The sequence below is a fragment of the Chiloscyllium plagiosum genome, chromosome 1 (genome assembly GCF_004010195.1).
Source record: "Chiloscyllium plagiosum isolate BGI_BamShark_2017 chromosome 1, ASM401019v2, whole genome shotgun sequence".
NCBI lineage: Eukaryota > Metazoa > Chordata > Chondrichthyes > Orectolobiformes > Hemiscylliidae > Chiloscyllium > Chiloscyllium plagiosum.
Window position 1 is genome coordinate 88222645 of NC_057710.1, and position 25278 is coordinate 88247922.

At 41.0% G+C, this 25278-nt stretch overlaps 1 protein-coding gene across 8 annotated transcripts in view; it reads left to right on the forward strand.

Moving 5' to 3' along the window:
* The window catches only part of usp46 (ubiquitin specific peptidase 46), a 127077-nt gene that overhangs the window by 59447 nt on the left and 42352 nt on the right, over window positions 1-25278 (forward strand). For all 8 annotated transcript variants that reach the window (XR_006311822.1, XM_043691075.1, XM_043691085.1 and 5 more), the window contains 5 exons: window positions 6429-6642; window positions 13814-14043; window positions 17427-17503; window positions 19902-19985; window positions 20679-20876. Coding sequence is in view for 7 of the 8 variants with exons in the window: in XM_043691075.1 (XP_043547010.1) it covers window positions 6429-6642; window positions 13814-14043; window positions 17427-17503; window positions 19902-19985; window positions 20679-20876 (803 nt within the window). In the remaining variant the exon portion in view is untranslated. The remainder of the gene's footprint in view (window positions 1-6428; window positions 6643-13813; window positions 14044-17426; window positions 17504-19901; window positions 19986-20678; window positions 20877-25278) is intronic.

Below are 25278 nucleotides of genomic sequence, written 5' to 3' on the forward strand. Positions count from 1 at the left end.
CCTGCTGGACACACTTTCCTCATTCCTGAAGAAGGGCTTATGCCCAAAACGTCGATTCTCCTGTTCCTTGGATGCTGCCTGACCTGCTGCGCTTTTCCAGCAACACATTTTCAGCATGTTTATTATAGACTTCTAAATAGGAGGAAGCAGAAGAGAGCATTTGTTGGCAGATTACAGAAATCTGCAGGACAATTAGGGTTGTGATAGTTGGTGATCATAATTACCAAAGGGTAAAATGTGGGGCACGAAAGGGGAGAAATTCCTGCAATGTGTGCTGGAGTGTGTTCTGGAACCAAATGATTCCAGTTAAACCATGGAGGGAGCTGGACCTGGTCCTAGGAAATGAGGCAGGCCAAATGGAGAATGTCAGAATGGAGGACCATTTGGAAAACCGCAATCATCATGTTGTAAGGTTCAATTTTAAACTGGAAATGGATAAAAATCAGTAAATGATTAAAATCCTAGACTGGAAAATGGCAGATTTTAGGGGTCTCCAATTTGAATAGTGTGTTCATTGTGCAAACACACTTTAGTAGATAAACCGTGAATGAAAAATGGGAGAATTTCAAATAGGATGCAAGCTAGGTACATAGCCATGAGATAGAAGTATGGGGTATACAAAGCTAGAATACCCTGAATGACTAAGGATCTTGATGAGAAAATAAGAAAGATAAAATAGGTGTATGATGCATGCCAGAATAATAATAGCAATACAAATCAGGAAGAATATCTCCAATGCAGAAGTGAGGCTAAAGCTGGAATAAGGAATGCTAAGAGAAAGCATGAGCAAAGGATGGCAGGCTGCACTAAAACAAATAGTAAAATATTCTTCAAACATATTACTAGTAAAGGATAGAATGAGGCCCATAAGGAACAAGCAGGGTAAGCTGCTCACTGAAGCAAAAAATATGTCACAGGTACCAAATGAATGTTTTACTTCTGTCTTTACCAAATTAGAAGTTGGTGACAATGGCCCAGTTGAAAATGTGGGCATTGAGCAATTGAGAAATATAGTCTAATAAAGATGAGATGCTAAAAAGGCTGGCAGTACCCCAGGTAGAGAAGTTGCCAGACCTGAATATGATGCGTTCTAGATTGCTGAGAAAGGTGAGGGAGCAAATTAACAGATCCAAGGAAAGATGAGAGAAATTGGGCTTCTCCTCGGAACAGAGAAGATTAAGAGGTGACCTTATTGAGGCATTGAAAATTATGAACAATTTTGACCGGTAAAGAATATTTTGTTTTCACTAGTTATGTCATGTCAGTGACGAGACGTCACAATTTCAAGTGAGTTAGAAGTGAGATGAGATTCTTCTTTGAGATAGAATGTGGGCAAATCTGAGGCTATACGTTTTAGTAGGAAAAGTAGAGGGGTGGACTATTTTCTAATTGGGGAAAGACCTCGGATATCTGAAGTGCACAGGGCATAAAGAGAATGCTAAACTAGGAAGGAAAAATGCAGTGTTGCCACTCATTTCAAGAGAGCTAGAATGCAAGAGCAGAAATGTAGATTAGATTAGATTACAGATTAGATTAGATTAGATTACAGTGTGGAAACAGGCCCTTCGGCCCAACAAGTCCACACCGACCCGCCGAAGCGAAACCCACCCATACCCCTACATTTACCCCTTACCTAACACTACGGGCAATTTAGCATGGCCAATTCACCTGACCCTGCACATCTTTTGGACTGTGGGAGGAAACCGGAGCACCCGGAGGAAACCCACGCAGACACGGGGAGAACGTGCAAACTCCACACAGTCAGTCGCCTGAGGCGGGAATTGAACCCGGGTCTCAGGCGCTGTGAGGCAGCAGTGCTAACCACTGTGCCACCGTGCCGCCCACTATTTGAGGCTGTACTGTTGAGGCTGTATAAAATCCTGGTCAAACAGCATTTGGAAAATTGGAATTTTGGCCCCCATATCTAAGGAAGGATGTACTGGCCTTGGAGGGGTTGCAGAAGAGGTTTCCAAGAATGAAGCCAGGAACAAAGGGCTTGTCATGTGAGGAACAATTGAAGACTCTCTCAGTAGAGTTTAGAAGGATGGGAGAGAGGGATTTCATTGCAACTTACTAAATACTGAGAGGCCTAAATACAATGGACATGGAGAAGATGCCTCCGTTAGTAGGAGAGACTAGGACTTGAGGGCACAACCTCAGAGTGAAGGGGTGGCCCTTGATAACTTAGTCAAGGAGGAATTTCTTCAGCCAGAGGGTGATGACTAGAGGGAATTCCTTGCCACAGAAGGCTGTAGAGGCCCAAGTTATTTAAGACAGAGATAGATTAGATTCTTGATCAGTAGGGGATCAAGTGTAATAAGAACAAAGCTGGAAAATGAGGTTTGAGAAACACATCAGCCATGATCAAATGGTGGAGCAGACTCGATCAGCCATGGCCTAATTTGGCATCTTATGTCTGTTTTGTGATTCTATGGTCATTGCTTGGCATTTGTGTTATTTGTCAGCCCAAATCTGAATATTGTCCAGATCTTATTGCCTTTGGACACTGACTTCTTTGATATCTGGACGGATAGTGCTTGATGAAATGGCTGAAGATGGTTAGGCCACAGACACTACCTTGACAAACTCCTGCAGGAATGTCCGAGAACTGAGATGATTTTCACCAACAACCAAAACTATATTCCCTTATCCTATGTGACCGGAGTGACTCCAACCGATGTAGGATTACCTATCTGACTCACATGGACTGCAATTTTGCTAGGGCACTTTGATGTCACTCTCACTCAAATGTGTCCTTGATGTTGAGGGCAGTCATTCTCACCTTGTCTGTAAAATTCAGATCTTCTGCCAATGTTTAAATCAATGTTGTAATGAGGTCAAGTGTATTCCTAAAGACCGTTGTAGTGATTGAATGCACTGCAAAAAATATCATTGCCATAAGTTTGAAGGACAGTTTGTGAAGACATGCATCATTGTGAGCTCAGATTTACTGGCTGCAGAAAAACTTAAATTATTTTACAGTATGAGTTTCACTATTAAGGAGTATAGTGGACTCTCCAAAGAGTTCAGATGCACAGTTCTCTGAAAGTGGAGTCACAGGTAGACAGGGCAATGAAGAAAGCTTTTGGCACACTGGCCTTCATCAGTCTATAGAAGTTGCGAAGTTTTATGTTGCAGTTGTTCAGGATATTGGTGAGGTCACACTAGGAGTATTGTGTTTAGTTTTTGGTCACCTTGCTATCGGGAGGTTGTTATTAAAGTGGAAAGAGTGCAGAAGAAGTTTATAAGGATGTTGCCAGAACTCTAGGGACCAAGTTGTAGGGAGAATTTGGACAAGCTAGGACATTTTTCTTTAGAGTGTAAGAGATTGAGGAGGGATTTTATAGAAGCATATAAGATCATGAGAGGCACGGATAGGCTGAATGCATTCAGTCTTTTTCCCAGGATTGTGGAATCAAGGACGAGAGGGCATCATTTTAAGGTAAGTGGGGAAAGAATAAAAGAGAACCTGACTGGTAACCTTTTTACACAGAAGGTGGTGCGCACATAGAATGAGCTGCCAGCAGAAGTGGTTGAGGCAGGTAAATTAGCAACATTTTAAAAGCATTTGGACAGATGCATGGATAGGAAAAGTTCTTAGAAGGGTATGGGCCAAGTACAAGGAAATGGGGTTAGCATGGACCAGATAAAAGAGAACCTGACTGGTAACCTTTTTACACAGAAGGTGGTGTGCACATAGAATGAGCTGCCAGCAGAAGTGGTTGAGGCAGGTAAATTAGCAACATTTTAAAAAGCATTTGGACAGATGCATGGATAGGAAAAGTTCTTAGAAGGGTATGGGCCAAGTACAAGGAAATGGGGTTAGCATGGACCAGTTTCTGTGAGTGAGACTCTATGACTCTCTCAGGACTGTGTCAGCTGTTTTGGGACATTGAAACATTTCTGGGACTGATTTTCAAATTCTACTGTCTGGCTCTTAATGATTCAACCAACGTAAGAAATAATGGCATGGTGGTTGGCATTGTGAAGGTCCTGTTTCCATGCTGTACTCTTCTATGTTCTTAGGTATAAACCACGTGGTGATCTTTACATGGAATCACAGCATATTTGGAAACGTGAGGAAGTTTGTTTTCTTTAGCTGCAATGCATGATACAAAAAGGGCAATGTTATTATGAGGATTTCAGAAGTGCATGGAATTCTGTTATTATTTGAAAAATTAAGTGGTCATTCTTGGAGCTCCAATAATGTATAGGTCTCAGATGGGGTTAGCTGTTCTAGTCAGTTAAGAAATGAATTGCCTCAACCTTGATCAGAGTTATTTTATTGTGTCACTGCTTCACTTATCAACATAATTTGTGTGCATACCTAAAGTCAAAAGGAACATCAAGCATTGTCAAATTGCAAGGACCTAACCAGTTTGTTTGTTCTTTCAAATGTGATATAATTTGAATCCAAATTAATGCTTTGACAAATGTAGCAAAAGGGGGATGCAATGTATTTTCCTACCCTTCAGAGTCAAAACCTTGTAACATCAGGGGCGTATGCCAGACTGTACAAACTTACTTCAGAAATTTTGCATGCAATTTGAAGACGGAAAAATGAAAGAACTGGAATTAAATGTTTTTGCCCCAGCATTCAATATTGAAGCTGCTGATATATCTGAAAACCTTCACCTTCAAGTTGCAAAACTACAAAGCCACAGTGAACTATACATGTAGGTCAAATACTGAAACCTGCTACTGACTTTCTAAACTTGATGAGACATGCTGAATATTGCATCACTCTTCTGAGTTCTATTTAAAACTTTCCCTTTGAATGAACCGTTTGCATACCAGGTTGACAGATGAGAATTTGAAACAACAGTTGAGTAGCAGAATCTTTGCTAGCAGGCATAGGAAGGCTTACTCAGGCAAAGAAACCTCAGCCAACACATTAAAACAGCGGGTGAGCTAAATGTTTAGTTTTCTCAAGTAAATTGAACTTTTTAATTGTACAGTCCTTGATTCTTTCTGTCTTTTGAGCTGATCAGTTGATTTTTGTCAGATAGCACTGTTCTTTGCAATCTAGTAGGTACTGTATTCTGTAGTGTTTAATCCTATAAAACAAAGGGAGATGAGGCTGGATCCATAATTGAAACAAGCTGGATATTGCTTTGAGGATACCAGTTAAAATCCCATTATAACAGTTGGTAAGTTTAAATTTAGATAATGAAAATCTGGAATTGAAAATTTGTTTCAGAAATAGTGGCCACATTGTTGTAAAAAAAATACCCTTTTGGGATAGGAAATTTGCCATCCTTACCAGGACTGGTGAGCATATAAACTCCAGCTTCTTTAATATGGTTGATTCTTGCTGCAATGCAAAATGTTTAGGAAGGTTTTTATAACTAAGGCACTTGTGGATGGGCAGCAAATGCTGGCTGGCCTTGTTAGTAATGCATGCATCCCATGAAAATGAACAAAGAAATAAATTAGCCAGTTGATGTTTTGAATGCATGGGACCTGTGGTATTTTGGTGCCATGTTGAAAGATGACTCTTACACCAGAATACTTGTAATACAGTAAATAATAGATTTAGCTTTTTGTTTGAATGAAGATTAAATTTCCATGTACTGGATCACTTTCCATTTACTCTTGCAGATTAAGTTTGAAAATATCAGTAATGCTGAGCAGGTCATGTAACACTGTTTAAGGTTGAATGATAGCTTTTCCAAAATGTTAGAAACTTAACGGATGCTAAAAGGCATGGAAAAGAAAGAAGGGGGAAGTTTGACCGGCAAAGAAGTCAGGAAACATTTAAATAGCAAAGGGACAAAGATATTAAGGCAAAAGCAGATGGTCATGAGATAAATGAAAAAACAAAAGTTGGATCCAGAGTAAATTCAAAAAAACACTCAAATCACAATCGAATACTGTCTGAAGAGGGGGTCCAGTCTTCAGATTTCTGGCATATGCAGTTATTCGTTTTTGTACTCCATTACCTCATTGTTTTATTTGTTGGTTTAAGAATAAAATAATCAGAAATGTTACAAGTTCAGTAAATGTAATTTGCAAGTATTTTGCTCTGAAAGGTAGTAAAGAATGCTTCCTTGCAGCTTTTTTTGTTGTAATACATTATCAGAGCCATATTCATTTTATGATCATTGTTCAGATTGTTCAGTGATTCAGTAATAGCAGATGGTATTTGTAATTGATTATTTTTGGTCAAGAAGATTTCTTTACCAACTAGTTCTGTACAATATAATTTTGGTTAGCTGTGACTTCAAAGCAATGAATGTTGTAATGAAAGCTTATGGCTTCCAACTGAAGTATGTTATAAAATATACTTGTATTGATAGTTTGTGGGATTCTTGATCACCTTTTTAAGCAAATATTTGACTGAAAAATGTATATTATTTGAGGAATATTATTGCTCTGCAACAGTCTTAACAAATTATCTAAATACCCGCTGTCTTTTACTGTGCTAGTTTGGGAACACCTGCTATTGTAACTCTGTGCTGCAAGCTCTCTACTTCTGCCGACCATTTAGAGAAAATGTACTTGCATACAAAGCACAACAGAAGAAGAAGGAAAATCTGTTGACTTGTTTGGCAGACCTGTTCCATAGCATTGCGACCCAGAAGAAAAAAGTTGGTGTGATTCCTCCCAAGAAATTCATATCTCGGCTACGTAAAGAGAATGGTGAGTAATGCAGTGGGATGATTATTCATTTTCTGAACATTTTATTATTGCAAATTTGTTTTTTTTTCTGACTCAAATTAATCCATGTTTCAAAGTTTTTAAGAAACACATTGATTACAGTAAGGCGTTTGAAAAGGTTCCCCATGGGAGACTGGTTAGCAAGGTTCGATCTCACGGAATACAGGGAGAACTAGCCATTTGGATACAGAACTGGCTCAAAGGTAGAAGACAGGGTGGTGGTGGAGGGTAGTTTTTCAGACTGGAGGCCTGTGACCAGTGGAGTGCCACAAGGATCGGTGCTGGGTCCTCTACTTTGTCATTTACATAAATGATTTTGATGTGAGCATAAGAGGTACATTAGTAACTTTCCAGATGACCCCAAAATTGGAGGTGTAGTGGACAGTGAAGAAGGTTATCTCAGATTACAACAGGATCTTGACCAGATGGGCCATTGGGCCGAGAAGTGGCAGATGAAGTTTAATTCAGTTAAGTGCAAGGTGCTGCATTTTGGGAAAGCAAGTCTTAGCAGGATTTATACACTTAATGGTAAGGTCCTAGAGAGTGTTGCTGAACAAAGAGACCTTGGAGTGCAGGTTCATAGCTCCTTGAAAGTGGAATCGCAGGTAGATAGGAGAGTGAAGAAGGCGTTTGCTATGCTTTCTTTTATTGGTCAGAGTATTGAGTACAGGAGTTGGGAGGTCATGTGGCTGTACAGGATATTGGTTAGACCACACTTGGAATATTGCGTGCAATTCTGGTCTCCTTCCTATCGGAAAGATGTTGTGAAACTTGAAAGGGTTCAGAAAAGATTTACAAGGATGTTGCCAGGGTTGGAGAATTAGGGTTATAGGGAGAGGTTGAGTAGGCAAGGGCTGCTTTCCCTGGAGCGTCGGAGGCTGAGGGGTGACCTTATAGAAGTTTATTAAATCATGAGGGCATGAATAGGATAAATAGACAAGATCTTTTCCCATGGGGCGGGGAGTCCAGAACTAGAGGGCATTGGTTTAGGGTGAGAGGGGAAAGATATAAAAGAGACCTAAGGGGCAACTTTTTCACACACAGGGTGGTATGTGTATGGAATGAGTTGCCAGAGGAAGTGGTGGAGGCTGGTACAATTGCATCATTCAAAAGGCATTTGGATGGGTATATGAATAGGGAGGGTTTGGAGGGATATGGGCTGGATGCTGGCAGGTTGGACTAAATTGAGTTGGGATATCTGGCCGGCATGGACGGGTTGGATCGATAGATCTGTTTCCATGCTGTACGTCTCTATGACTCTATGATTAATTTACACTGCAGGTATTCATGTATGAAGTTTAGCCTATTCCCAGAAAATCCCGTAGGTTTTTGAGTTTATATTTACATAACAGTTGTTTTTGTATTGGACAGGAAGATGATGCATATTAAAAGGAATATTCTGCACAATATTAAAGATAATTATGTTATTCATCTTCACTCTTGAGCAAAGCATATTGCTACATATCTCATCGGAAATAAATCCGATAACGGCGCAAATTTCAAGAGAAGACCATAAGATACAGGAGCAGAAATTAGGCCATATGGCCCGGTGAGTCTGCTCCACCATTCAATCATGGCTGACAGGTTTCTCAACCACATTTTCCCACTTTTCTTTTCCCCGTAACCTTTGATCGCCTGGCAATCAAGAACTTATCTATCTCTGTTTTAAATATACTCAACGACCTGGCCTCCACAGCCTTTTGTGGCAATAAATTCCTCAGATTCACCACTCTCTGGCTGAAGACGTTTCTCCTTCTCTCCATTCTAAAGGGTCTTCCCTTTAAGGCTGTGCCCTTGGGTTGTCGTCTCTCCTGCCAATGGGAAGATCTTCCCAACTCCCACTCTATCTGGGCCGTTCAGTATTCTGAAAGTTTCAGTCAGATTCCACCCCCCACACCCTCCCTTCTAAACTCCAAGTTATCGTCCCAGAGTCTTCAGACATTCATTTGTTTTTGGCATCTTGATTCAGTTTGTGTCCAGTTTTGTGACTCGTTAGTGTTATACTGGATTACTGTTTGAGCTAAGTAACAAAGGCATGAGCAATTACTGCTGCCTATATCAATTATGATAACTTGACAAAAGAAACAGAAATGAGCTTTGTAATTGATACTGCCTGGGATGGGGCAGTTTGTCTATGAAGAGAGTGTGAGTACATAGAACATAGAAGAATACAGCGCAGTACAGGCCCTTTGGCCCTCGATGTTGCGCCGATCCAAGCCCACCTAACCTATACTAACCCACTATCCTCCATATACCTATCCAATGCCCGCTTAAATGCCCACAAAGAGGGAGAGTCCACCACTGCTACAGGCAGGGCATTCCATGAACCTAAACCTTCTTTTCTCGAATGAAAACAGCCCCAAGTGTCTCAGTCTTTCCTCATACGATCTTCTTGGATTGTTTTCTTTAGAGCAGTGAAGGATGTGAGGGGACCTGATTTGTGGTGTACAAGTTTGAGGAGCATGGAGAGGGTGGATAGAAAGCGACTGTGTCCCTGAAAGGTAAAGGGCATGATTTTGTAATGAAGTTTCAAGGGGATTTGAGGAATTTAGTTCTTACCCAGTAAGTGGTGGGAATTTAGAATGTGCTGTTTGGAAGGGTAGTTGAGGTGGGAAAGTTCTCCTTTTAAAAGGTAAGAAAAATGGAAGAACTGTGAATGTGGGAAATCCAAAAAACACATTGTTGAAAAAGTTCAGCATGTCTAGCATCTACGAAGACAAAGCGGAGTAAATGTTTCAGGCCCTGTGACCCCTCAGAACTGAATGGAGCTATGAAAAGGTTGATATATATGCTGAAGTTGGGGTGTGAAGAGAAATAAACAATAGGTGGGAGGGGGAGCCAAGAAAGAGAGAGAACAGCAATTGAGCAGTCAAAGGAATGGGATCGCGCGTGTGGTGCTGGAAAAACAGCAGTTCAGGCAGCATTCAAGGAGCAGGAGAATCGACCTTTCAAGCATAAGCCCCATATGAGGGATGGCTTTCCAGCATCGCAAACTCGAGTCTGATCTCCAGCATCTGCAGTCCTCACTTTTACCTAGACCAAGCAATCGATAAAAGTCAGCCTGGGAGTATCAGTAGTTGCTAAAGGAGACCATTATTAGCTTACAATGCATTGTTTATTACAGCAGCCCATGTGATCACAAGGCCTGGTGTGTAATTGTGGGGGTAATGACATGAGAGAAGGTGCTCAGGCCCTAACATGATGAACTTGATATTGAGTCCAGAAGGCTGCAGGGTCCACAAGCAGAAAATGAGACGCTGTACTTCCAGTTGAAGTGGCAAGCAATGGGGAGCCCAGGGTCAAGTTTGTGGACAGAATGTAGATGTTCTGCAAAAGGGTCACCTAGCTCATATTTCGCCTCCCCAGTGTAGAGATGGCCATTTTGTAAGCAGTGAATATTAGATTGAGTGTAGTATGGGTAGATTACTTCCTCCTTCCTCACTATCCAAAGGAAGAAGCAAACAGGCAAGTGTTGTACCTTCTGTGATTGGGAAGGTGCTAATGGAAGGCAGTGGGAATGGAGGAGTGGACCAAGATTCCCCGAGTGAACAGTTCCTGCGGAAGGCTGACGAGAGGGGGATAGAGGTGTGGTGGAAATGGCTGCCAATAATCCTTTGGGGTCCCATGGTCCTCACTTACCACCCCACCAGCATTCACATCCAATCAGTGTTGTGGGAGGGAAGACATGGGATGAGGGCAGAAGGTTGGGAGGTGGGTTGGACACGACTGAGAGCCCGATTAACCAGGATGGTGAGGGAATCCTCTGTTGAGGAAAAAGGCGGATATTCGGAGGCCCCCTTGTAGAAGCTGACATCAGAACAGATACAATGGAGACCGAGAAACTGGAAGAATAGAATGGAGTCTTTACAGGAAGCAGGGTGTGAGGATGTATAGTCCAGGTGATTGGGTATTCGTGTTTTTATCATGTACATTGGTGGCCAGTCTGACTCCAGGAATGGATATTGAAGGAGGACTCAGAAATCAACTGACCAGTGTTAAGACGGACCCGCGGGGTCCCGTCTTTGAGTGTTCTTTCGGAAGGAGAGACTCACACTGGCAACTATGGTTAGACGCAGACAGCAGTTTATTCACAGAATCTTAACTGGTACAACGAATCTACAAGCATGCATTCGTTGGAGAAGGCGTTCTCACTTCTCGTTCAAACTTGACACAATTCTACTTCGCGCTGCCTGGAGTCCCTGGTCAGTTCGCCTTCCCCATTGGTCCATTCATCTGCGCGCGCTGGGGATCCGTCCTCCTATTGGCCGCATCGAAGTGCCTGTCCAGCTCCTGCTGTGCTTGACAATGGCTCAGCCATTCCCGGGAGCAGTTCCGATCCCGTATTCGATAGTTCATTGTTTCAAGGAATTACTATGCGTCTAACAGGCTAGCCATTTTCAATAGTTTCAGTTTAACTAAATTGACAATTACACTTATCAACTTTAGACTTAAATAGAGCCATTCACACTTAACAGTTACAGGTTCCGATAGAGCAATTAACACTTGTCTAACAGTTACAGATTCCGATCGGTTTCTTTATTAATTCCGAGTTTCGATGGGGCAATTGATACTGGCTGGTATTTACAGGCTCCAAGATTTAATTAACATTATGCATATCCCTTACAAGCTCCAGCCAGGTACTCGTGCAGTCGCCAGCAGCAGCTCGCTTGGCTGTTGTTAACCATTTCAGGGCTGGAACTAGAAGTGTCTGTTGCCGAACTAGTGTCACCCTCCCTAGCCCTACATTAAACACCCCAGTGAAATCTCCCCAACACCAGGTAAAGGTGAGAGCAAGGTCGAAATTGGAAGTGAAATTGATAAATGTTTTCAATTCCTTCCGAGAGATGGAAGCAGCACCAATGATGTCATTGGTGTCCTGAAGAAAGATTTGTGTGTGGAAGCTGAAATAGGACTAGAACAAAAAAATGTTCCAACTACCCCACAAAAAGGCAAATCTGAGGTGCAGTCTGAGGCGAACATGACCATGAATTCCTTTTGCCTGCCAATTCAACACATTGTGTTTCCTGGCCAGTGTGTCTGCCTTGGGCCTGCTGTCGTCTCCAGTGAAGCTCAGCGCAAGCTGGAAGGACATTATCTCATTTTCTGCTTGGGGTCCCTACAGCCTTCAGTATTCAATATAGAGTTGAATCATCTTAGGGCCTGAGCACCTTCTCCAATGTCCTTACCCCAACCCTGCACTCCAGACCTTGTCATCACGTGGGCTACTAACAGAAACAACTCATTTTCTGCCACTAATGGTCCCCACTAGCAGTTACTAATTTTCCTAAGCTGCCATTACTTTGTCTGCGCAATTGCTGTTCTCTTTCGCTGGAGTCCATCTCTACCTATCGTTTACTTTCTGCAGGCACAAGCTGACGCAGACACAGATTCTTCAGCTACAGTCAGTACTGAAGAAGGGTCACTGGACACAAACGATTATCTCTGCTTTGGTTCCACAGAGGCTGCCAGACCTGAGTTTTTCCAGCAGTTTCTGTTTTTGTCCCTTTTGACAAGCATTTGGCAAGCACGTAAAATGTTATAACATTCACGGCTATGGGCCAAGTGCTGGAAAGTGGGGGTAGTATAGATTTTTGGTGCAGACTCAACATTGGCAATATTGCCTTTCCTTTTTGTCTTGCATTTTCAGCGTTGCAGAAAATAGGTAATGACTGTCTGCCCATAGTAAGCTGTTCCCTGGACCAATATTGATTCCTCAGTCCATTGCGTTTTGTATCAGTATATTGTTGGAGGAAAGTGATTGATCATAGGAACATAAGCTTCTCACTTTTGAAAGAGAGGTAATGAATGTGTAGTGTTGCGATGCTGTCGCTTAGAAAAGATTATTTTGTCCTTGGTTTTTGTCAAGAGAGGTCGTAAAGGCAGAGGTGTCAAAGTGTCTAGTTTGGCTTAGCTGTAGCAGTCGCAAGATGCTTAAGTCCAAGGAAATATTCCATGCTTCAGACAATTCTTGACTGATTTTTCACTCTGAAATCTCTTTGGAATTTGTTCCCTCCTGCCTGTAAGAACCTGTGTTTGAACTTACCTTTTTTGTTACAGGATTGGAACACCTTAGTTAAGTTGCTGTATTGGGTCGGTTAAGTTTTCCAATAGTTAAGTTATTCTATGTTTTCTTTTGTTGGTGTTTCAACGTAGTGTTTCAATAAATTCTGTTTTACTTAGAGCCAAGTGGTTTGACCAGCTGCATCACATCTGGAATATTCACTATGGTCTAGGCTACCTACTTAAAATACTTTGAGGAGCTCTGGCCTAGTCCATAACAGTAGCCTTGCCATTATCAATGTGTCGGCAGCACAATGACCCCTCCAATCAAACTACTCTCTGTCATTATGCTTTTGCATTTTCCAAAAATAATCAAGTGCCAATAGTGCAGATGTTAACTTGATACTACTAATGGTCTCAAGTCCAGCATACAAAAAATATTAATAACTTCAAAAGACTGAAGCAAATGTATTGAACTAGCTTTGTGAAAAAGATACAGATTGATTTATTAATCACTTTAACCTTGGTGGATCAGTTAATGCTAGAATAGATAATGTAGACCTGATTCTTAAGACTCAATCTTTTATGTGTTCCTGTTCTTTAACATTTAATACTTCTCACTCAAATATACTTATTGGGAGAAGATTTCATTATTATTAGAACATTTAAATGTACTTTACATTGCTGGTATTAGATTACTTAGAGTGGAAGCAGGCCCTTCGGCCCAACAAGTCCACACCGATCTGCCGAAGCACAATCAACCCAGACCCATTCCCTTACATTTCACCCCTTCACCTAACACTACGGGCAATTTAGCATGGCCAATTCACCTAACCTGCACATTTTTGGACTGTAGGAAGAAACCGGAGCACCCGGAGGGAACCCACGCAGACACGGGAAGAATGTGCAAACTCCACACAGTCAGTCGCCTGATGCGGGAATTGAACCTGGGTCTCTGGCGCTGTGAGGCAACAGTGCTAACCACTGTGCCACCCACTGTATGCTAGTATGTGAAGTCAGATCTTTTATATGGTATGAGGGAGGAAGGTCATGTGAAGAGTTCCTTACTGCTGTACTGTAATGGTACCATCATTTATTCTAAACTATAAGCCCTTTAAAAGTTGGTCCACATTTATTTTTCTTTTAATCATAGACTTGTTTGATAACTACATGCAACAAGATGCACATGAGTTTCTGAACTACCTGTTGAACACCATCGCTGACATCTTGCAGGAGGAGAAGAAGCAAGAGAAACAAAATGGGAAGTTGAAGAATGGAAATGCAAATGAAATAGAAGAGAACAGTAAGCCTGAACCAACCTGGGTGCATGACATCTTTCAAGGAACACTCACTAATGAGACACGATGCCTGAACTGTGAAACGGTAGGTAAATTTATTTTTTAGATCATTTTGCAGTGTCATATTGGCTGTTTCTCAATACTGCTTCATTCCATGTTGTGGAAGAGGGAGGAGAGAGGTTTTTTTTGTTTGCATTATTTGTCTCCCACCCTGTCTGTATCTTCCTGTGTACTAATTGTAGTCATTTGGTAGTACGGAGCTTGAGTAAACCTGGAAAAAGAAAATAGTGAGTTGACCATTCAGCCCATTGACCCCACTCCACATTTCAACACAATCATGATTGACCCTCTATCTCAGTGCCATATTCTTACTATCTCTGATGACATCTTTAGCTTCTAGAAATGTATTTCCTTCATGAACATATGCAGTGAATTGACTTGCATAGCCTTCTGTAGTTGAGAAGTCCACAGAGCTGCTTCATCACCCTCTGAGTAAAGATATTTCTCCCTGCCTCAGTTCAAAATGGCCTGCTGGGGCCATGACCCCTTGTTCTGGATTCTCTGGTTTGTAAAAATCATCTGTGCATCAAGTCTCTCCAACTTTTGTCAGAACTTTGTTGCAAATTCCTTTTCATTCTTCCAAACTTGAGTGAGTGCAGGCCCAGTTGAACCAACCTCTCCTCCTATGACCAACCTGCCGACCCAGGAGTTGGTCTGATGAATCTTTTTGGCATAGAGAGAATGCAATATTTACTTCTCTCGGATAAGGCGTCAAAAACTGTGCACACCACTCCAGGAATGGCCTCAACAAAACTCTATGCAAGGATGTTATAAGACAATTGTACTCACACCTCTTGCACTAAAGACTAACATACCATTTGCCTTCCTAACTGTTTAACTGTTGCTTTACCTATATGCTTGCTTTCATTGTACAGGAACATAAGGACCCTTTGTACATTAACCCTCCTCTACAGCACAAGTCTCTGCAGTGATACTGGTCATCTTTCTGTTGCAGTGCAAACCATCTATCTTTCCCACAACTGGTCCCAATGTCTTAAGGATCGGAACCCCTCCCTCCTACACCATTTCTCCCGTCGTGTATTCATAAGAACTAGGAGCAGGAGTAGACAATTGAGCCCCTTTGGCCTGCACTATCATCTAATTAGATCATTGCTGATTTCAGTTTCAGCTCCACTCTCCTACATGCTCCCTATATCCCTTTAACCAATTACTAACTGAAATCAGTGTATCTCCTTCTCAAATTTATTCAGTGTCCTGGCATCCATTACACTGAGGGGTAATGAATTCCACAGATGTATGGTTGTTTGAGATAATTCCTCCTCATCTTTGTTTCAAATGCTAAAGCCTTAGCCTAAAACTATGACCTCTTGTTCTGGATTGCCCCGTAAAGAAAACATCAGATTTACATCTATTTCGTCAATCACCTTCAGCACCATGTATACCTGCATTACATCTCCACTTATTCTTTGAATTATAGGCCAAACTGCTCAATCTCTCCTCATAAAGCAAGCCTTTTATCTCTGGATGTAATCTAGTGAATCTTCTCTGAATAGCCTTCAGTGGAGTTGCATACTTCCTCAAGTAATAGGACCAAAGCTGTACATAATAAAACAGATGCAGTCTCACCAAGGCCGTGTACAATTGCAGCAACACTTCCCAACTTTTATACTCTTTGTTCAGCAATAAATCCCAAAAATCCATTTGCCCTCCTTATTACCTGCTGTGCTGTCATACTAAATTTTCTGTGACTCGTGCACAAGGATGCCCAGATCCTTCTGCATTGAAATATTTTAAAGTTTCTTTCTATTTAAATAATAAGTTGCCTTGTCATTCTTCCAACCAAAATAGATAACCTCTCATTTATCAACATTAAACTGTCTGCCATATTTTGGCGCATTTATCTAACCTAACCATATCCATTTGTTAACTTCATATTTCTTCATTGAAACTTACTTGCCAATCTGTTTTAGTGTCATTTGCAAAATGTGTCTTTAGTACATTCTATCCTTTCATCCAAGTAATAGTTATACACCACAGAAACAGGCCCAACTTGTCCATGCTGACCAGATTTCCTCAACTAAATTAGTCCCATTTGCCTGCATTTGGCCCATGTCCTTGTAAATCTTTCCTTTCCATGTACCTATTTAAATGTCTTCTAAATGTTAGAATTGTACCCACTTCCTCTGGTTGTGCATTCAATATAGACACTACCGTATGTGTAAAAAAGTTGCACCTCCGGACTCTTTAGGTTGGGGGGAAAGACCTTGGCTATTCACCTTATCTGTACCCCTAGTGATTTTATAAACCTCCATATCAACCCTCAGTGTCCTATGCTCCAGAGAAAGAAGTCCCTGCTTATACAGCCTCTCCTTATAACTCAAACCTTTGAGTCTTGTGAAAATCGTTTTTCTTTTGCAACCTTTCCAGTTTAATAGCATCCTTCCAATAGCAGGGCAACCAGAATTGTACACAGTACTCCAAGCGTGGCCGTACTAGTGTCTTGTACAGCCTGGTTTTACAGAAGGTAAATCGTGTTTGACTAATTTGCCTGCGTTTTTGAAAATGTAACAAGCCACTGATGTTGACTGTAAGTAGTTAATGCCTGAGGACCAAACCTTGTGTACTCCACTAATTACAGCTTACCATCCAGAAACGAGCATTCATACTGACTTCCTGCTTTCTGGTGGTTAGTTAGTCCTCTGTCTCAGCTAATATATTACATCTAATTCCATGTGATCTTGCCTTGTTTATTAACCTTTCATGTGGCAGCTTTCCAAATGCTTCCTGGAAAACCAGATATTGTTGACAGGGCCTCCATTATCCACTTTGCTTGTTACTACTTCTTCAAAGAACTCTGACAAATTAGTCAAACACAATTTACCTTTCGTAAAACCATGCACATTCTGATGGATTGAGTTTTGACTTTCCAGATGTCCCATTATGACTTTCTTAATGCATTCTAACAGTTTCCCACCTTGTATATTCTGTTAGTTCTACTGTCACAAGCATGAAACAGGGCTACTAATCCTGAGATTATGAACTTTTACGATCCTCCTTTTCAATTCATGCTCTTACTCCCTAAATTCTGCTTTTAGGACCTGATCACTTTTTAAAAAATGTTTTTATTAATTAATACCAGTATGTACCATGACCACTTCTCCCCCTTCAGAATGTCCTGCAGCTACACCAAGCCATTCTTGACCCTAGCATGACAGACCCAATGTACTACTGTACATTGAAATACTCCCTGAAATCCTATCTAAGCACACTGTCTGAGGCCAAGTCATCATTCTTGAGAGTGGTGTGCAAAATCTTACACTATACTCTAGCTATGATTTAATCAGCTCATTGTACAGTTTTGCATGACTTACTTGTTTTTGTATTGTACACCTCAACTGCCAGATTCATTTTGATATAATTTTACTTTATACCTGCATAATTTCACAGGTTAGCAGCAAAGATGAAGATTTTCTTGATCTTTCAGTTGACGTCGAGCAGAACACATCAATTACACATTGCCTCAGGTAAATAGTGATCAGATTGGTATCTGAAGAATTGTGTACATAAAATTTGTTTTCTTTTTACACCAAAAATTAGGACTCAAATTGAACTTGCAGTAGCAGGCTTTTTATAAGTTGGGATGGGGCAGGTGCAATTTTCCCTTGTTTGGTCTTACAAGTGTTTCCTTGCAGAAGTAGGATAGACTAATATGAAATTCAAATTTCCCATTCTGAAAGGGGTACCCCTGTTTGACTCTGGTTGGTTCTACTTTTTCTTGTATTTTAATTTCTGTTGCTATAGGTGAATGTTCGCTTTCCTATGAAATAATATATGACCTCAAGTATGGAGCAAGTTGGGATAGCAAGTTTCAGAGTATATAATTCCTATTTCTAAGGTATTCATTGGTAATGGACTTCCTTGTGTTTTACTGATCTCTTCCAATGAAGGACACTAACCATTCTGATAATGCTGATATTTGAGGCTGTAAGCTATTGAATAAGGTTGCTGAAAAGGAATTGTGAGCAATGAATAAAACAGATTAAGTCTCAGAACTCCAACTTTGCTGATGATAGTAAGCTTTGAATTGTAGTGTTGCCTTTTTGACTGTATATAGGTGCAATAAAATTGCATTCGTGAACAAGGAAAAGAGTTGTATAGATCTGCACAATTTTTCAGCTAGCTCCACCTGCAAAATTATTAATGTAAAAAATTTTGAAGTTATCTTTAACACTCCTCCATTTTCTGCCCCTTAATTGGTAATTATTTGCTCAATTAAAAGCTCAGTTGAAATGGGTAGAAATGTTGAATTTCCTGTCCAGAACTTACTTAGGACAGGCAGTAATGTGGTAAGGGTTCAGGAATACCACCACCCTGCTTAATTACATGCCCTTCCCATTGTTATTTATGGAACAAAAGGAGGCTGTTCAGCTCATTAAGTCCATGTTGGCTGCCACGCCCCTCCCCCCATCCAACTCACTCACCACTCTCCTGATACCATATGCAAGCCCCCACATACCCTTGTGTATAAGTGTATGTATAAATATTTGCCATAGAAAAACCTGTGTAGTCCTCTTTGTTTACTTCCTTCAAATGCCTACCCAGTTTTCTTTTGAAATTATTGTTCCTGCTTCCAGGATCCTCGTGGTTGAAAACTTCTGATATATTTCCAGCAACTTTTTGTTTTTATTTCTGTTGTTCAATGTCTGCAGTATTTTTGTAAAATTTTCACAAATAGAATTGTACACGTATTTGATTGTTTCTCTCTCTTTTCCTTTTCCTACATCCTGCTGAAAATGTATTCTAGATACAGTGAGATGAGGCTGGGACTTAATAATAGAATGGATACATTTTTATTTTTCTGTTCCTTCAAATCTCCATAGAAAAATGCTTGACTTGCAGTTGATGTCTTTACTTGGCCCTATTAGATTTTTGTGAAAGGTCAGGATTATGTATGTTCTGTTTCATGCATATGAATCCCATTTCCAGCCTCTTAATGCCAACTGTACAATTTGCAGTATTCTCTCTGAAACAGGAGAACACCATTCTGTTATGTCCATGCCAGCTGGCTGCAAGAACAGTTCAGATAGACCCACTCTAAACTCTGACTCGTTCTACTTCCACTCTTTTTTTTTCTTTCCCAGCTGATTTGTACTTTGTGCCTTCAGGTTAATCAAATTCTCTTTTGAAAGCCACACTGAATTTGCATCCATTAACTCTCAAGCTGTGCATTCCAGATCATAACATTCATTATATGAATTTTTTCTCATCTCTTCATTGGTTCTTTTGTCACTTGCTTTATATCTGTCTTTTAGTTCTCCGCCTTCGACCAATTTAGTTTTGTTTCTACTCTCTCCAGACCATGCATGATCAAATTTCCACTCAGCATTCTGTCTAAGGTCAATTCTAGTTTCTCTGATTTATCCATATAATTCAAGTCCCTCATCAATAAAATGATCTCCTACTGTTTTACTGCACTGTCTCCAACGCCTTCATGTCCTTCATGAAGCGTGGTGCTGAAGCACTGTTCCATAAAAGTTGTTCTTAACACTTTAATTTTTTAAAATCTATTTGTAGGTCAAGGGTGTTGCTGGTCAGGCAAGCGTTTATTGGCCATCCCTAGTTGCCCTTAAGAAGGTAGTTGTGAACTTCCTTCTTGAACCACTGCAGTCCATGTGTGAAGGCATTGTGCCTGTATTTGTGCCTCAGTGTGGTAACTTGCCAACTTTTTAAAAATAAAGTTATTCGCTGATCTTTCATTTCAAATCCCAAATGTAGTTTTCAGGTTTTTCAATTTCTTCTGTTGTTTGAATCCTCTGGTGTAATCTTCTTTTCTTGGAAAATACAGTTAATTATCATGATTTCTTCAGTGTTTTATTAGCATTACTGCACTGTACATAATATTTTTATAACTTTGATTTGTAGAGATTTCAGCAACACAGAAACACTGTGCAGTGAACACAAGTACTATTGTGAAACATGTTGCAGTAAACAGGAAGCTCAGAAAAGGTGAGCGTATAGCAGGTGTAATATAGCATTGTAACTCATGTGATTTCATGAGATTACATATTCCTTTAATAAGAATTTCTTTTGTTCTGTGGATGGTTTAAAAAGTGATTCAGAAGACAAAACTGCCAAACAAACTAATTTGCTCAGTTTTACTTCATCAATGCCAAGGTATTGATTAGAACAATTGGAAGTATAAATATATTTTGTTTGTTGGTAATGCAAAACCACATCAACAGAAATCAAGAAAACCTGCATTTTCATTTAGTGTTATCACAAACTCTGCATAAAATTATTACTTGGAAGTGCAATGGTTTTTGTGAATGTTACTTTTAAATTTCAGTTTTTACAGTTTTTTTTTGATTCGTGCCATTAATTTGAGATTCGCCTGGAAAAGTAACATGTTAATTGGTGAAATTTTTCCTGTTATTTGCTATATTACTCTGCATTCATTTGCACTATCTTGCTGCAGAGGCTTCATTGATCATCCACTGAAACTGGATTCAAAATTTCTTGTTTTCTGCACTGTAATCATCCACTTTTGTTTGATATGTGAAATTAGTTGTTCATACTTTTAACCACTAAATTAAATTATTATCTTGATTTAATGGCTTTAAAAGACCATCAGACGACAACTAGTATGTTTACATTTTATTGTCTAAATCTTTACATACTAATATTGTCTTTCTTCAACAGAATGTGTGTAAAGAAGCTACCCATGATCCTCGCATTACACTTAAAGCGATTCAAATATATGGAACAATTACATCGATACACAAAACTCTCTTATCGAGTAGTGTTTCCTCTGGAGTTGAGACTGTTTAATACATCAGGCGATGCTATCAATTTGGACCGCATGTACGATCTGGTGGCTGTAGTTGTTCACTGTGGCAGGTTCGTTTTAGGAAAGGTTTTTGACTAACTGCACCTGAGCCAGTTCTTAGAACAACCTTACTCCTGTGAAATAAGGGGAATGGATTTCACTTTTCACTACGGAACAGTATAACATCCTGCTTACTAACTGCACCTTGGTTAGATTTGCGAGTATGTTCATGCAGCTGATGCCACTTCCATGCTGAAAATGATGGGCTCCGAGCCTTGCATAAAGCTCTGTGTCTCAGTGACAGACTCTTCTGTGCTCCTTGGCAGGCTTCCTAATGCAACAAATGTATCGCTGTGCACACTTGTCGCTATTCTTCTGCATTATGTCCCACTAAAGTCCTCATCTGAGTCTGAACCGGAAGTCTCTCCAGAGACATGACATCTGTATTATGCTTGCCTTCTGCCCTGGCTTAGTACTGTTGTGCCAGTCATCTCAATAAGGCAGATCCTATTTTTAATGTATTCTCTTAGACACACGCATGGTCAGTAACAGAGCTGGTAGCTGTGAATATGAAATCAAGTGAATGTACTGTTGTCTTCATTATCTTGTTGGTGTTCTGCACTGCCTGGTCAGGTTGTAGTACTTGGGGATCAGAGAGGAAGAAGGTTATAGTCAGGAGTGGGGATAGTCAGGTGTGTGGTATCACCATCTTGCCAATGGAATATAGGAACAGTAGCTGGTCATTCAGCCCATCAAACTGTCCTGCCATTCGCGATCATGGCTGATCATCTCAAGGCTATTTTTCAAAACACTCACCATATCCTATAATGTCATACATTTACAGAAATCAATGAATTTCTGTCTTGAATGTGCTGAATGTTGACCTTCTGCAGCTTTGTAGGGTAGAGAATTCTAAAGATTCAGCACCCTGTAAATGAAGAAATCTCTTCTCATCATAGTCTTGAATGGCCCATTCCTTTTTCTGAAATTACGTCCCTGTTTCCATAAGACCATAAGACATAGGAGTGGAAGTAAGGCCATTCGGCCCATCGAGTCCACTCCGCCATTCAATCATGGCTGATGCGCATTTCAGCTCCACTTACCAGCGTTCTCCCCGTAGCCCTTAATTCCTCTAGACAACAAGAATCTATCAATCTCGGCCTTGAAGACATTTAGCGTCCCGGCTTCCACTGCACTCCGTGGCAATGAATTCCACAGGCCCACCACTCTCTGGCTGAAGAAATGTCTCCGCATTTCTGTTCTGGAATGACCCCCTCTAATTCTAAGGCTGTGTCCACGGGTCCTAGTCTCCTCGCCTAACAGAAACAATTTCCTAGCATCCACCTTTTCCAAGCCAGACTCGTTCCAGTGCCAGTATGTCCTTCCTAAGGTGTGGGAACCAAAACTGGACACAGTACTCCAAATGGGGCCTAACCAGAGCTTTATAAAGTCTTAGTAGTACATCTCTGCTTTTATATTCCAACCCTCTTGAGATAAGAGACAACACTGCATTCGCTTTCTTAATCACGGACTCAACCTGCATGTTTACCTTTAGAGAATCCTCGACTAGCACTCCCAGATCCCTTTGTGCTTTGGCTTTATTAATTTTCTCACCATTTAGAAAGTAGTCTATGCTTTTATTATTTTTGCCAAAGTGCAAGACCTCGCACTTGCGCACGTTAAATTCCATCAGCCATTTCCTGGACCACTCTCCCAACCGGTCTAGATCCTTCTGTAGCCTCCCCACCTCCTCAGTACTACCTGCCTGTCCACCTAACTTCGTATCATCGGCAAACTTCGCTAGAATGCCCCCGGCTCCCTCATCCAAATCATTAATATATAATGCGAACAGCTGTGGCCCCAGCACCGAACCCTGCGGGACACCGCTCGTCACCGGCTGCCATTCTGAAAAAGAACCTTTTATCCCAACTCTCTGCCTTCTGTCAGACAGCCAATCCTCAATCCATCCCAGCAGCTCACCTCGAACACCATGGGCCCCCACCTTGCTCAGCAGCCTCCCGTGTGGCACCTTATCAAAGGCCTTTTGAAAGTCTAGATAGACCACATCCACTGGGTTTCCCTGGTCTAACCTACTTGTTACCTCTTCAAAAAATTCCAACAGGTTTGTCAGGCATGACCTCCCTTTACTAAATCCATGTTAACTTGTTCTAATCAGACTCTGCTCTTCCAAGAATTTAGAAACCTCATCCTTAATGATGGATTCTAGAATTTTACCAACAACCGAGGTTAAGCTGATTGGCCTATAATTTTCCATCTTTTGCCTTGATCCTCTCTTGAACAAGGGGGTTACAACAGCCATCTTATAATCATCCGGGACCTTTCCTGACTCCAGTAACTCTTGAAAGATCTCAACCAATGCCTCTGCTATTTCCTCAGCCACCTCTCTCAGAACTCTAGGGTGTATCCCATCGGGGCCAGGAGATTTATCAATTTTAAGACTTTAACTTTTCTAGCACTATCTCTTTCGTAATGGCAACCATACTCAACTCAGCCCCCGTGACACCCTTTAATTTTTGGGATATTACTCATGTCTCCCACTGTGAAGACTGACGCAAAGTACTTGTTAAGTTCTCCTGCTATTTCCTTATCTCCCATCCTGCATCAGTTTGAAGTGGCCCAATGTCTACTTTTGCCTGTCGTTTGTTTCTTATGTACTGAAAGAAACTTTTACTATTATTTCTAATATTACTGGTCACAGACAATGGGCCATCGATTACTAGCAGGGAATTCAAGTATTTCCTAAGGTCGAATGGCATTTGGCATATAAGGACAGCTCCATACCACCCATCATCCAATGGTCTAGCAGAAAGAGTAGTCCAAACTGTGAAGGCAAGCTGAAAGAAACAGCCTAGATCTTCACTCGATACCAAACTGTCCAGGTTTCGATTTGATTATCGGACCACCCCTTGTGCCATCCAAGGATAGCTCCAGCAGAATTGCTCATGGAGAGAAGACTCCGCACCAAGTTAAATCTGATCTTTCTGGACTTGGAGAGTGGGGGGGGGGGGGGATGAAACAGCATCAAGAATGCCAGTACCAAACAGAAGACTCCTCTAAGCAAGAGAGACAGTTTCCTTCGAGGCACAAAGTTTGATGCCTAAATCTGGGAATTGGCCCTGGGTAGGAGGTGAGGTCAATACTAGGTCAGGTTCCATAACCTACAAAGTTCAGGTAGATGAGGCGGTGCAGAACAAGCACATGGATCACATGAAAGCTGCAACCTCACGCACAAAGCAGGCGCAAAACATACCCAGCCCCTCAGAGCATCTCGAAACACTGTCAGAACCCATGGGTTCTCCCTCTGAAGATGAGATGGACACGTCAGATGTCACAGCCTCAGTGCCATTACCACCTGAAGAAGATGAATGTCAATCAAGAGGAGGTGAGTTATGATCCGCTACACACCACCAGTATCCGAGGCACAGTCAGAGGAACTGGACTTGGTGTGGGAATGTCCAAGAAGAAGCTACAGGACAAAGGACAGGCCCTTTTCCCAGGACTAGAATGATGTCAGCCATGTGAACCTCATAGAATAGGAGTTCCCTGACTGGGGCTGTTAATCTGGTCCAATCAGGGAGTCCTGACTGACAGAAACAGGAGCATTAGGGGTTCTGTTCACTCTAAGAGCTGGTTCTGAGCTAGCTGGGTCAGTGTCTCTACTGAGCACATGTAAATAAAGGGTGATTTGGTGATGGGATAACTGTCTTAGTGGAGTTATTTCACATTCTACTACAATATCCATAAACATGCCATCAAATTGATGCACTGTAACTCCTATACTATCTATGCATTCTCAATAATGGCATTGTAAAGCAGTATTTCAGTTCAAACCTGCATTGTGGACACTTCAGAAATTCTTTAGCAGCTAAAGTCCCGTGAAAGTTGCAACCTCACGTCCCCAACTTTCCATTTGCAGAGATTCAATTTATTCATGGTTGCCCTAGGTATCCCTCCTATACTATCTCTCTGAAACTAGACTGTTGCTCAGCTGCATTTGACATTATTTCCTTGGAACATCAGAAGAGAAGAGTCAGACCAGGTCTAGCTGCCTCGAATTGACCAGCTACTTTTGTGTCAGAAAGTTAGAGTTCTTGTTTTACAATGGTAGTGTCCCTACCTTTGGGCCAGAAGTTCTGGGTTCAAGTGCTACCTGCCCTAGGGTGTGTGTAATAACATCTCTGAAAAGGTTAAAAGTACCTGTGTCAGGAAGTTAGGCTATTTTGAATGTTCAATACTGAGGAATAGGTCAATTGAAATATTGATTTGATAAATCAGTGTTGAAGAATTTGCCAGACCTGTCAATATTAATTTAGACAGGTGTGTACTGAGTTCGGAAGGAAAAAATTCGTTTGTTTTGGGCACTGGAAATCAAATTTTCTTTGAAGAGGAATTGATAGACTATTGTGAGTTTTTGATATTATTTACAGAATGTTTATCCTCCATGCATTGTCA